Source organism: Lissotriton helveticus, chromosome 8, assembly GCF_964261635.1.
Source record: "Lissotriton helveticus chromosome 8, aLisHel1.1, whole genome shotgun sequence".
Lineage (NCBI taxonomy): Eukaryota > Metazoa > Chordata > Amphibia > Caudata > Salamandridae > Lissotriton > Lissotriton helveticus.
In genome coordinates, this window is record NC_136069.1 from 766,837,134 (window position 1) to 766,850,402 (window position 13,269).

At 45.1% G+C, this 13,269-nt stretch overlaps 1 protein-coding gene across 2 annotated transcripts in view; it reads right to left on the minus strand.

Annotated features, from left to right (window-relative positions):
- Window positions 1-5,126, minus strand: part of TGDS (TDP-glucose 4,6-dehydratase) — a 465,036-nt gene extending 459,910 nt beyond the window's left edge. The window contains exon 1 of one of the 2 annotated variants that reach the window (XM_078657602.1): window positions 4,906-5,126. In XM_078657602.1, coding sequence (XP_078513728.1) covers window positions 4,906-5,030 — 125 coding nt within the window. In that variant the 5' untranslated portion in view covers window positions 5,031-5,126. The remainder of the gene's footprint in view (window positions 1-4,905) is intronic. The other variant, XM_078657603.1, reaches the window with a different exon arrangement.
- Between the last annotated feature and the right edge of the window lie 8,143 nt (window positions 5,127-13,269).

Genomic DNA, 13,269 nt, shown 5'->3' on the forward strand with positions numbered 1-13,269 from the left:
CTTAGCCAACCAGAAATCCCATTTCTAACAAACCTTTATTTCAAAATTCACGGATAAATGAAAAACACCTTCTCACTATTCTTCTGACAACAATACCAAATGGAAGTCTTTCAACTATGCTCACTGGATCTCATTACCATGAAACGCGCTCCTCTACCGGCCCCCGCCACCGGGGCACAGCAGACTGCGACAGAACAAGTTGTTCCTGAAACTCAGAAAGGTATGCAACGCCACACGGCTAGAAGAGCACTGCTGCCGGCGTGAACACTAGAAATAACTATGGGAATCCTCCTTTTCTCCCCTACAGAGAGTCAAGCCGCCCGTCCCCCGATGGAGATGAATTCACCCCATTTTTAAGGTAAACCAACTGACCATGCGCGCAACAATCACTACAGGCACAGACGCTCGGACTCCTTGTGCGATGCTATTGATAGGCGCCACAACGCTTCTCAACCTCTCAGTCTCCCCCGATAGCGCTTACAAGTTATTGATCAGAAGCGCAACCTAGCTAAATAACTAATCATCTTCACAGCGCGTAATTCTTACCACAAGCGCAGACGTGAAACGCAACTAATGTGACTCATTAAGACTGCCACAGAGAACCATTGAATCCACCAGGAACAATACCGCTCCCGAATGCTCCAAGACAAAATAACAACCAGGTTTGGAGAAACGAACATTGCGCGCACCGCCTAACTTTGCCAATAACGGTTACCACATAACACAGGAGGAGCACACGCGTATTTATAGCACACATTTAATTCAAATCAAAGGTTTACTATTTACCGGAGAACGCAAACACACAGCAGCTTGCACTTTCCCTGGTTTAGAGCGTTGCGCTATAATTAAACTTCATTCAATTCAATTGACCCCGCGAGCCCTTAATATTTACCTAATAATCCGATTTAAATAATTATGTATGAATCTTCCCGCATGAGCACTGCAGAGCGCTGACAATCTTCTAGGTTGATGAATAAGAGCATGATACGAGGTCACACTGCTCCTCGCTCCAACACTGTTGGGAACCTTTGCGCGATGCACATATTTAGTAGATTCGAGCACTCTTGGGCCTCATACCCCTTCCAATTCAGCCATACACACAAGCCTCAGCTTGACCATAAGTAAAACAATACACCTCAGTATAGGTGTCTCAATGTAGCACATTACTATATATATATATATATATATATATATATATATATATATATATATTACGAGATCTACAGCGAATCAGCCAATCATGTATTTGAATTTCCCAGTAAAAATCAGTATGCTCAATTCGAATCATCAACAATGACAAGTAATTGCGCACACAATAGCCCAATGAAACTGTTTTGTACCTTTATTTTGTCCTTATGCTGCTTTGTTTCCAGTTGTAGACACAGTCGCATCTACAATACGTAAGTGTTTGAATATGTTCACTTAAGGAGAAGGGCAAGTGCAATACTTGCCCTTGCACGTATTCTCAATTCAACGTGCATTCCTTGGTCCTGAAGAAAGCCCACAGACCTCATTGGGCACAGACGGGCTAAAACATGTCGACCGCCCACATACAGGTGCGATAGAACAGTAACCCTTCTAGCATCACAATAACACATTATTTTTAACCTTTGACCCATCTATGACAGCATAAACACTGGGTCAATAGATGTAGGCAATTTTAGCTTCACTGCACTTTACTTTCACTAATCACTACTGTCAATGCCAGTTGGTCCTCCTCCAGGTAGAGGAAAGCATAACTAAGGCCCAATGATGAAGCTTTTTACGTAACCATTCCTGCGGAGAACCAAGATATACCGCACAATCTGTTAGTCCGTGAATGAGGGTTATTTAAGACGATCCGGAACCCTGACCCTGGTAATACACAGGACAAGTGATTCATTCTCCCTTGATTATACATAAGGCTCCCGGTTTTACGTTTTTACGGATTTTTACAGATAAATACAGACAGAAAACAATGTGTTTTCTGTCTGCATTTATTTTTAAAAGTGGATAAATACAGAAAATTGGGCTTCTTTTAAGTCACTCTGAGCTACCTTTCATGAAATATATGACAGCTGAGCAGATGGACAGCACAGGAAATAAAGAAAAAGATGCCATTTCATTAAATAATGCCATGTGTCAACATACATTTGTGGTATAATGCTAATATTTACCAGTGGATGTTTTGTTATATAATGTGCGGCAGCTGAAATAGCCAAAACAGACACACATCAAAGTAGGTGTGCGCGTCTATCAGTTAAAGAAATATGGCAATGTACAGTTTTACTACTTCATTTATCCACAAAACACAAAATAAATATGGATAAAATCAAACAGACGGAAATGGTAAAAAAAAATTACCATACCATAATTATACAGTACATGGCCTGGAAGCCGAATGAATCATACCTTACTTCTCTGTCCCAAGCCGGTTTGCAGATTGCTTGGTACAAGATCTTGCCAATTAGCCCTGCGTATTCTAAAAAACGGAACTACTGAAGTCATAGTTATTGCTATGGCTAAGTTCCTGAGCTGGACTTGGGCCCTTAGAAGAAAGAAACTGTGAGGCAGCACGTACCGTATTTTCCGGCGTATAGGACGACCCGGCGTATAAGACGACCCCCTACTTTTCTTCATAAAATGAAGGTTTCATGCTATACTCGCCGTATAAGACTACCCCCACTTCCAGCGCAGTACTGTATTGTCGGTGGGAACTTTCTACAGTCCCCTTTCAATTCCCATGAACTTAGGAGATGACGTACGGTACTGACGCTCCTCTCCTTCCGATGAACGTGAGATTTATGGCCACATCGGAAGGAGAGAGAGACGCCAGATCAGCGCATGTGCCCGCTGTAGCTCTAGACTGAATACCTACGCAGTTCGAAAATACCGAAATGCCCCGTGAGATCCTGCTCCCATCGGCACTACTGCACTACAGGACTGTAAGAGACTGCGCACTATTGTCATTTTTGAGTCATGTGCCGTAACTTAACGTAACGTTTGCTTTTGTAATTTGTTCTGTTGTAATTATCTCCTCATGTATCATTACTACAGTAGTCCTATTGTGAAGCGCTCTGACACCTTCGGGTAAAGTCCGCGCTATATAAAATCGCATACGGTAAATAAAGTACCGTACCGTACAGCTAGAGGGGATTGTAGTATGACTCACATGAGCACGAATATGGTATAAGGGGGATCAGTAGCAGGGAGAGAGAGATTAGAGAGACGCCAGATCAGCACAGAGAGAGACGCCAGATCAGCGCATGTGCCCGCCCGCTGTGTCTCTAGACTGAGCACGCAGTTCGAACATACCGAAACGTTGCTTCCACTCCTAAAAATTTGGTACCCGGCGTATAAAACGACCCCCGACTTTGGAGAACATTTTAAGGGGTTAAAAAGTCGTCTTATACGCCGGAAAATACGGTAACCTGTTTTGCCTATATGTGGGTGCTCCCGAGTCGTCCCCCCCACAAACACTTAGCTAAACATTGGTGTCTATAATTGCGCCATCTGTAACTGTGCCCTAATATCCCTTGATTATGAATTCTCCTTTTTATATAATCTTGGTTTTAAAAAGTTTTGGGATTTTAAAATCATATGCTTTTTTTAAATACTCTGTATGAGATTTTATGTCTTTTATATCAGATTGTATTGTTTATATGTGTCTTTTATGATTATGATCGAATAAAGACGGAAATTGAAATGAATTGATTAGGAGAACACCAGGAGGAAATAAAAACAAATTAACAGCACGTAATTTATTCATTAAAAGCAGTTTAAACATGTAATTTCCAAGTTTAATAAGTCTGTTCAAAATATTATAACGTTGAGATATTTTGGTGCTCAGTTACAATTTTATATATGGAGAAAAAAAGTGATGTATAAAAAGTAAAACCATAAATATTCTTTTCATATTATTTTATTATGTTCACTTTTTTTTAAATTGTCCCTTGATCTTTTCAGTGCGAAATATTATAATGGCATGAATTACTTCTTGTGATGCCACTATGTGTGTCCTCATTGTGATTTATACACAAGTCCCACTTGTGCCCTGGACTGAAGTGGGCCTTTCAGACGGAGAACGCACAAGTACTGTTTTCCGCAGCTCTTATTTTCAAAATCCTATCCTTTATACTAAATGAAGTAGAAATAAGTTGTAATTTGAGAATCTAAAAGCCCGGTTCACTTATGCTTATCATTTGTGTAACACAGCAGCTCGATCGTGCATATGTCAAAAGTGCAACAAGAAGTTGGGTGGCAAAGACCAGCGTTTTTTGCTTATTTTCAAAGCACTGCCTTTTTTTAGGTATCCAGTCGGGTCTGCAGAAATGAATAACAGGTTGCATATGGGAAACAGCGTGCTTATCATTTTGACATGAACGTGTGAAGATGGACAAAGTAGACGACCGTGACGAAGAGACGTGGGGCAGAGCAGAATGCAAGCGCTAATCCGCTATGATCAGTGGTGTAATCAAGAGGTCTCCAGACACTCATGCACGTGGCAGTCAGTACCTGACATTCTGCCCACGTATACAAGTCGGGTGCAAATGACATGTAAGAAATGGGTCCAAAAAAATGGATGGTCTTGCAGTGCGATAGTCACTGCAGCTAATGAAGGAGACGTGATGTCGTTGTAATGTCTCACCGGTAAAGGAGCGTTAGTACAAATGTCAGTAAGGAACTTTAAATATATGTTCGCGTTTGTTAGCAGACCCGAGAAATTGGAGCTAAATTCTCACTGGTATTGGAGACACCTATTAAAAGGCTCGTCCAAGAAGTAAATGATAACTCAGGAGTCTTTAAAGTAGACATCATATCATAGTCTATCCTGCAACAGCAGGAGGGCAAGTCCTACCTACAACTTGTAAAAGAGAACGTTAGTTGTCAGCCCCTAGCAATACACCATCAACCTTCGCTACTTACATGAAGCCAGCTCCCCCAGTCACCAACACGCGCTTTCTAAAGCTTCTGCGAGGAGTCGTCATTTCACTTTCAAAGCCAAGTCTGCCACCCGGACTCAGCTCCCCGTACTTATTAGAGCCGGGCATAGGGGGGCGAACCGACCCGCCCAGCCCATCCCACACTTAAATTCTCACCCAGTAATTATAGTAGTACGAACTGCTCTCTTCCCAACTCACTGCTCTACCGGGTATGAGGGGAAATGCGCACAACGTCCCTTGAAAACACGACCAAAAGTTATGTGATCCCAAGCAAAAAAGGTCCGAAACAAGCTCAACCCAGCAACGACACCAATGGGTTAAATAAAGAGGATTACGAACGTAATTAACATAGGGTACGGATTGAAAATGTGGCAAGTACCACGGTATTTTCAAGAGCAGATGTTCGAGGGCTAGAGCTGCAGACTTTGAAAGTAGGGAATCTGGTTCCATTTTTAGAGTCGGCTAGACATCTTGTGATTCTGGCCAAATCGCTTTATTGTTTCCCTGCTCACAAAAAACAAGCATTTGCAATGCAATAGCTCTCGCATTTACGCGCGTTTAAGCTATTGCCATTGTAAATGACAATGCCTGTTATTCATGTTTTAAAAACAAAAACATAATTAAAAGGCATCGCCATTTACAATGCCAATAGCTCAAACTTGCGTAAATGCGAGACCTAGTGTATTGAAAATGCTTCTTTAAATTGTGGCTTTAAATAAGTTCATATACATTATTTTTAAACTGTATAAAAATTAAAGAAAATAAGAAACGTTATTTTTAAAAGATCTCACTAGAAATATCAAAATATCAGTAAACTTAAAAAAAACTACACACGGCTAAAAAGATCACAGAACCAATGTGATTCAAGTCGCTACCACTGAACTCAATTTCTTTTTTGCAGACTACCACCCTCTGCATGCAATCAGCCGGTCACTTTATTCTCCTGTCAACCCACCCCCCACCTGGTAGGAAAATCTGGTAAGCCAGAAAAATACTTAAGTATACATGTCTGTATAAAGGATCTACCCTTGGCAAGCTCATGCCACAACCCTGCGGCACCCTGGGAGATGCTAGGGGCGAATGATATTCCAGAAACCCTCAGAAAGGCATATACATCCAGAGGCAATTGAGGGCCGAGGTGCATTCAACTGTCTATGATCAATGGCTAGAACTGCCCACAACATAGAGGTTGTATTCTTATGAAAACGAACTACAAAAAACTGTCAAGAAACCTGGTCCAGAAAGCCTGATACAGGAAACAGCTCCATAAGGTGAAGGCGGTCAGCTATGCATCACAAGGTTAACAGAATGCTCAGACCTGATCTTTTATATTTGTATATAAATATGTCATGCATGGAAACGTTTGGGAAGACATACACCCCGGACAACCTGAAATGCCATGTCCGGCACTGTAAAAAAAAAAAAAAAAAAAAACTTAACAACGAGTCATAGTGCAAATACTATACAATCCTCTTTTGTAATAAATATAATACTATATTTAACTCATTGATGTTTCAGCTTCTAATCATTACTTAAACTTAAAAAAGGCCTTCACCGGGACTAAATACTAAACACACTCAATTCATATTAACCAGTACAGAAGTTTCTATTTCAAGCATTGAGGAAAGCAAACCCATTTTCATATGCATGAAACAAGTGTTTCCCGCTTTCCTGCGTGTGGAGCGGAGAGGAGCAGAACTGTGGAGCTGTGGTTAGGACCGGGGACCAGACCGGACCGGACAAAAGCTAGTGGTCAGAGGAGCTCGGGCAGAGCAGAGATAAGTCGGGTCAAGCTGGAGTGACAGATGTTACATCTCCTGTCCCCGCTCCCCGCTCCCGGGGATCTCTTTAAGTTGGGTTGAGCGGACTAGGAGTGTGTCGTGTTCCCCTGCCCAGGAACACACGCAGGACACGATGCTGTTTCATAAGGTAACTTTATTATTTAGTTACATGCTGGGCGCAGTGCGATGTCTACACGACCTCTTGCCCCAAGGTCTAAGTCCAGTCTGCCCTCTCGTCCCCACCCCTGACCGGATGTGGTGTCCGGTGTCCCCTGTCCCCCACCCTGTGTACCCAGGGTCCTAGTGCCCTCGTCAGGGCACGACATCTCCCCCCTTGTTGTGAACAAAACATTTCTTGCCGTTTGTCCCTATTGCATTGAGAAGGAAAGAAAAGAACAGAAGAAAAAGAGAGAGAGAGAGGTAGATAGATAGAGAGAGAGAGAGAGATAGAGAGAGAGAAAGAGAAACTCCACTCTTCTGACATGTCGGTGTCCACATCTCAGTCACTTCACATCTCCTCGATCAGTCTTTTTGTCTTTTTGCATTCTCTCCGTGGTCATTGTTCTCTGACGTCCGTTGGTGACTCTGCTTGTGATATTTGTCCCTTCAGTTCTTGCTTCGGCATTTCCTCTTCTTTCGTTTTCAGTTCCCTGAAGTGGGAGCTGTTTCGTGTAATGTTGTCGCTGATGCTGTGACCATTGGCCCCTTTACTTCCGTCACTTTCAAAGGATCTTTTTAGAAAGCGCTGTATGACTTTCTCACCTGTCGCTGTTTCACAAGTACTGTGTCTCCTTCTTTTATTTTGGTGGTTGTTGCATGCCTTCTTTGATCTGCGTAAGCCTTCATCTTCGCTTTCTGTTCCTTGTCTCTTTCAGAGACATCTTTGTTTTCCTTTTTCTCCACTTCTTTTATTTGTGGCAGTCTTGTTCTGCTTGAGCGCCCCAGTACTAACTCTGCCGGGCATCTTCCTGTGGAGCTGTGAGGGGTATTTCGATAGTCTCCTAACACTTGACATAGAGCTTGTCCTGTTGATATTTGTGTCAGCTTTTCTCTCTGTATCGCCTTCTTGATTGTTCCCATGAACCGCTCGGCCATTCCGTTTGCTTGTGGCCACAATGGTGTTATGCGTCTGTGGTTTATTCCCAGGTAGGCCATGAATCTCTTGAACTCCTCACCTGAGAATGGTGGGCCATTGTCTGTTTTGAGAGTTTGTGGTGAACCCCAGGCTGCAAAAATGTCATCTAGCACGGGCAATGTCGCATTTGCTGATGTTGACGATACTGGGCTCACTATGGGGAACCTTCAGTATTCATCTATTATGACTAACAGGTAGCTTCCTGTTTCCAGGGGGCCGTAGAAATCTGCTGCCAACTCCGTCCACACCGCTTTTGGCAGTGGGGACATTTGTAGTGGTTCCGGTTTTGAGGAATGTCCTGTTATTTGACAGACATGGCAGTGCATCACTGTTTCTTCCACCATGCTGTCTAGTCCTGGGAACCACACCTTTTCCCGCAGCATTTTCTTGGTGGCCACCATTCCCCTGTGTGATTCGTGTGCCAGTTCCACCGTTCTTCTTCTCAGCGTCCGGGGCATTACTATCCTGGTGCCTCTCATTATTATTCCATTTCCACACTCTGATAGTTCTTCGTTTATCCTTTTGAACGCCAGCAGTTCCTCTTTGTCTACTCCTCTTTCCACGCTGCTGTTGCAGTTTACAGGTCTCCATCTCTGCTCTTTGGTGATCTTCATTGTCTCCTGCATGGTATTGTCCTTCTTTGTCTCATGTTCCAGTTCGTCTAGTGTTATTGTTGCAGGTGTGCTGAGCTTCAATGGAAAATTGAGATACTCTTCTGCCATCGTTGTCGTTTGTGACCTTTGTGGCAGAGGATGTCGCGACACGTAATCTGCTGGGTTGTGCTCTTTTCCTGGCTTGTGGATTATCTTGAAATTGTAGTCGATGAGCCTGATTCCCCACCTTTCTATCCTTGGTGGTATCTTTGCATTCGGGTTGCCATAAATTGTTATCAGTGCCTGGTGGTCTGTTATAACTGTAAAAGGCTTTCCATATATGAACATGTGGTAATGTTCTCAGGCCCACACCACTGCCAGACTCTCTTTTTCCGGTTGGGAATATCCCTTTTCAACGTCCGTCAGACTCTTGCTTCCATATGCCACAATGTGTCTTGGGGAGTCTCGCCCCGGCTGATGCTGTGCCAGAATTGCTCCTAGTCCGACAGGACTCGCATCCACTGTTAGCTCCGTGCACAGCTTTGGATCGAAATAGGCCAGGTGATCCACTGTTGTCACAGCCTTTCTTATTTCCTCGAACCCTTTGTTGCACTCGTTGGTCCACAAGAAACTCCGTCCTTGTTTTGTCAACTCTCTTAGTGGCGCGCTTACCGTGGCAAAGTCTTTGATATATCGTGCGCAATAACTTGCTAACCCAAGGAATGACCTCACTTCCGCCACGTCTGTTGGTTTCTTTGCCTTTTCTAGTGTTTCCACCTTGCTGTGATCCGGCCGCATTGCCCTCTTGGAAAAGATTTGGCCAAAGAAAACCAGTTCATTTCGCCCTAGCTCGCATTTCTCTTCATTGAGTGTCAGACCTGCTTCTTCTAAATGCGAGCACACCTCTCTTAGTGCTTTGTCATGTTCTTCGTCTGATTTGCCGAACACGAGGATGTCGTCACTATAATTTAAGCTGTTCTTTACTGGTCTGATGACTTGGCGGATTGTTTCTTGAAATATTTCTGCGGCTGATGAGATCCCAAAACTCAGACGCTTGTACCTGAAGAGGCCTAGGTGCGTGGAGAATGTCGTGATGTACCGGGATTGAGGGTCCAGTTCCAGTTGGTGGTATCCCTTGCATAAATCCAGTTTTGAAAAACGCCTTGTGCCTGTGAGACAGCTAATCATGTCGTCTAGATGTGGTCCAGGATGTCGTTCTCGTTCAATTGCTTTGTTTGGGATCCTCTTGTCCACACATATTCTTATCTTGGATGTCTCTTTCTTTGGGACAGCCACGATGGGTGATACCCACGGTGTCGGTCCTTCCGCTGGCTCTATTATGTCTTGCTTTAGTAGCGCTTTGATTTCTTCTTCTACCTGTGGCTGCAGGTGTATGGGCAATCTTCTGTGGTGCTGTGCAACTGGCCTTACTGTTTCGTCAATGTGCAGCGTTATCTGTCGTCCTTTTAGCTTTCCCAGTCCTTGTGTTAGCTTCGGGTATTCTTTCAAAATGTTTTTCTTTTCTGACATGTTGTATGTCATATTCATCAGACCCATTATTTGTGCTGTGACATTGCTTAGTAAGCATGGCGCTGGGATATCTCCTTTCAGTACGTGTATTTCTTCTGTTAATCTTTGATCTTTGTACATCAGTTCCTCCTTGAATTTTCCCATGTTTGTCACTGGTCTTTTGGCCCCCCATGTGAACACTTCTACCCGAGATGGCTTGAGAGTCGGCTTTACTTTCATACTTTCGTATTCGGAGACGCACATGATGTTGCACGTCGCGCCACTGTCCAGTACAAATTTTGTTTCATGTGGCCCCACCTTTATGGTCACTGACTCTGTCTTTTTTATTTTCTTCTTGTCCACCAGACATATTCATTCTTCACCTTTTTCTTCTCCTTCTGATTCTATGGTGACATCTGTCATGAGATACAGTCGTTCTGTTTTCTCTTCTTCACGCTCTTCTTCTGACTCTACGGACGAGCTTCTTGCTCCTGTCTCAACATGCCTGATGTGTCTGCTTGTCGGCATTCGCGCTCTTCCTGGTCTTCCTCGGTCATTTCTGAACTGCATCCCTTGACACACGCTGGAATAGTGGTTTCTTCCATTGCATTTTCTGCAGGTCTGGCCAAATGCTGGGCATGTCCCTCGGTGTGGGAACTCCAGTCCGCAGCTGTCACATGTTCCTTCTTGTTGTTTCTTCACTGTCTGGTCACCTCTATCTTTTCTCCAGCCTCCTGATCTGTTGTTGCTCGTCATCCGTTGGATCTGTTCTCCACCTCTTACTTTGCCTCGTTCCATTTATTTTTCATGGCCTGTTGCTCTCGCTTCCGCTCTTCCTAGTGACAGGATGTTCTCCAGTGATATTGGTTCTTTTAGGACCCTTGCGCGGAAATCTGTGTCGCGACAGCCCTTAATGATGCGTAGCCTTATTGCCTGTTCGTTATCAAATTTGTCAAATTCACAATGTGTGACAAGTTTCCGCAGCCTTGTTGCGAAATCGTCCAGGGATTCTTCTGCTTGCTGGAAAGCGATCATGAAACTGTATCGCTCAAAGTCAACGTTTCTTTGTCGATCAAATTTGTCTGTTAGGCATTTTTTTAACTTCTCATACGTGGCAGTTTCTTCTTTTGGTAGTGTCACTAGCAGATCTTCAACCTCATCTCCCAATAGATTTAGAAATAGTCCCAATGTCTTGGCTGTCGTGACATCCGTTGCTTCCACATAGTCTTCAAATCGTCTGACCCACTTTCCCCATCTTATTCCAGTTTGCGGTTCAGATAGGCTGAATGGTAGCGGACTCCTGTACTGTGCACTTGGTTTTGGGTCAGCCATCCTTGTCTATTGGGCACTTTCTTTGTTCTCTTTCCTCTATTTATTTTCTTTTGTTCCACTCTTTCTTTTGTTTTTCACCTTTTTTGCCTTTTTTTGCCTTTCTTTAACTTTTGTTTCTGTTTATTGCCCTTCTTTTGTTGTTATTTCCACTTCTTGCTACTTCTTGTCTCTTTATTTTCGCTTTTTCCTTTGTTTTGCACTTTTTAAATGCCTCCTCGCGCTTTGCCTGACTCCAAGATGGCCGCCACGCTGACTCTTGCTTCCTATTGGCTCTCGCGCCTGTCTTCAAAATGGCCTCCGTAATCTCGCGTTGCTTCGCGGCCAATCAGGAGGATGCCTGACTCCCACATGGCCGCCAGTGTAAGCTCTGTTCTTATTGGCTCTGCTGCCTGATTCCAAGATGGCCGCCGAAACTCTCGCGAGAGCTCGCGCCAATTTCTTTGAAACTTCACGCTTCACTCAGGCGCTTACCGGTTCACTTGGCTTTTCTTCTTGCAGCGATCGGGGTGGGCTCCCGCGTCGCTGCGCTTTTCTTGGTGGCACCTCGGTCCTGTTCTCGCTCCGGTCACGACGCGATCCAGGGTGGACTCCTGGTTTCAATCGCGATTTATTTCTGCATGCCGGTGTGCTCCGATCCCAACTTTCGTCGCCAGTTGTCGTGTTCCCCTGCCCAGGAACACACGCAGGACACGATGCTGTTTCATAAGGTAACTTTATTATTTAGTTACATGCTGGGCGGAGCGCGATGTCTACACGACCTCTTGCCCCAAGGTCCAGGTCCAGTCTGCCCTCTCGTCCCCACCCCTGACCGGATGTGGTGTCCGGTGTCCCCTGTCCCCCACCCTGTGTCCCCAGGGTCCTAGTGCCCTCGTCAGGGCACGACAGAGTGGTGGCTGATAACTCTCTTGTCTCCGCTCCCCACTCCCGCGATGTTGTACTCTGTACATGAAGACACTGGTAGCCAGGTTGTAAGTTCTTAAAGACTTCTTTATTAATCCATGTCAAGTGGTATCAAACAAGGATCAGCCATGTAACAGCTCTTAACCCAGCTTAACCCTGCTCTTAACCCAGCTCCCATATCTCCTTCACCAACCCCACCAAGAGCAGCCTGACTAGCTGCTCAGCCCATCTCTAACTGTCACATTCATCCCACTCAGACACCCAGGCATTCCACGCATCACAGTCACACCAACATTCTAAGTCCAACTCACACTCTGGCTGAGCAGCTAGGAGGACCTAGGCTAATTCACATATGAATGTAAACCCTAGGATATAACACGCGGCTTCTGCGCCTCCCACGGTTTCGGCTCCGGTTCGCCGTTCGAGAGACGTTGGAGCAGTTTGGAGCCGAGCCGCATGTAGTGTCAGAGCTGCGTTGGAGTTCCTGGTCGACTGCTTGCCTGCCTGCCGTCTATTACTTATTGCTGCTGTGCTGCTGCATGGTTTGAACGGTGGATCCCCGGGGATGTCTAAAGCCGTAGCAGGTTGCAGGGAGTAGGTAGCAGCAGTCTCGGACTCGGGCTGTGGTGAAGGTGAAGTGTGCAGATGTGGAGCCGTGAGGTGCTGCGAGGAGGGGAAACGAGCCAGGCGGCCTCCGCACCTGGCGCTCAGAAGTCCGGCGACCGAGCAGGTGAGAAGCGGGTATGCCAAGTGGGTGAGTTACGGCTTTGAAGTGGCCTTGAAGTTTGGAATCCTGCCCTGCCCAGCCCTGCCTGCCCTGAACTTGTGCCTCTGAGACTTTGTGTCTCAAAGCAGCCTCAAAGCAGTGTCAATTTGAGTAAGTGGGTAAGAAATGTGAGTCCCTCACTGTCTGAGCAATTGAGCAATCTGTGCATGAACTCAGGACTGGAGGACTAGAGGAGGATTGGAGCGTGTGGAGGAAGCGCGTGCCTGTACCAGTGCCACTGCACCTGTACCTTTGTACCTGTGCCAGTCCCCCATGTCAGGAATTGCTCCGGGTCCTATGCCCTGGGCTTGTGCCATAGAACGTACATTTT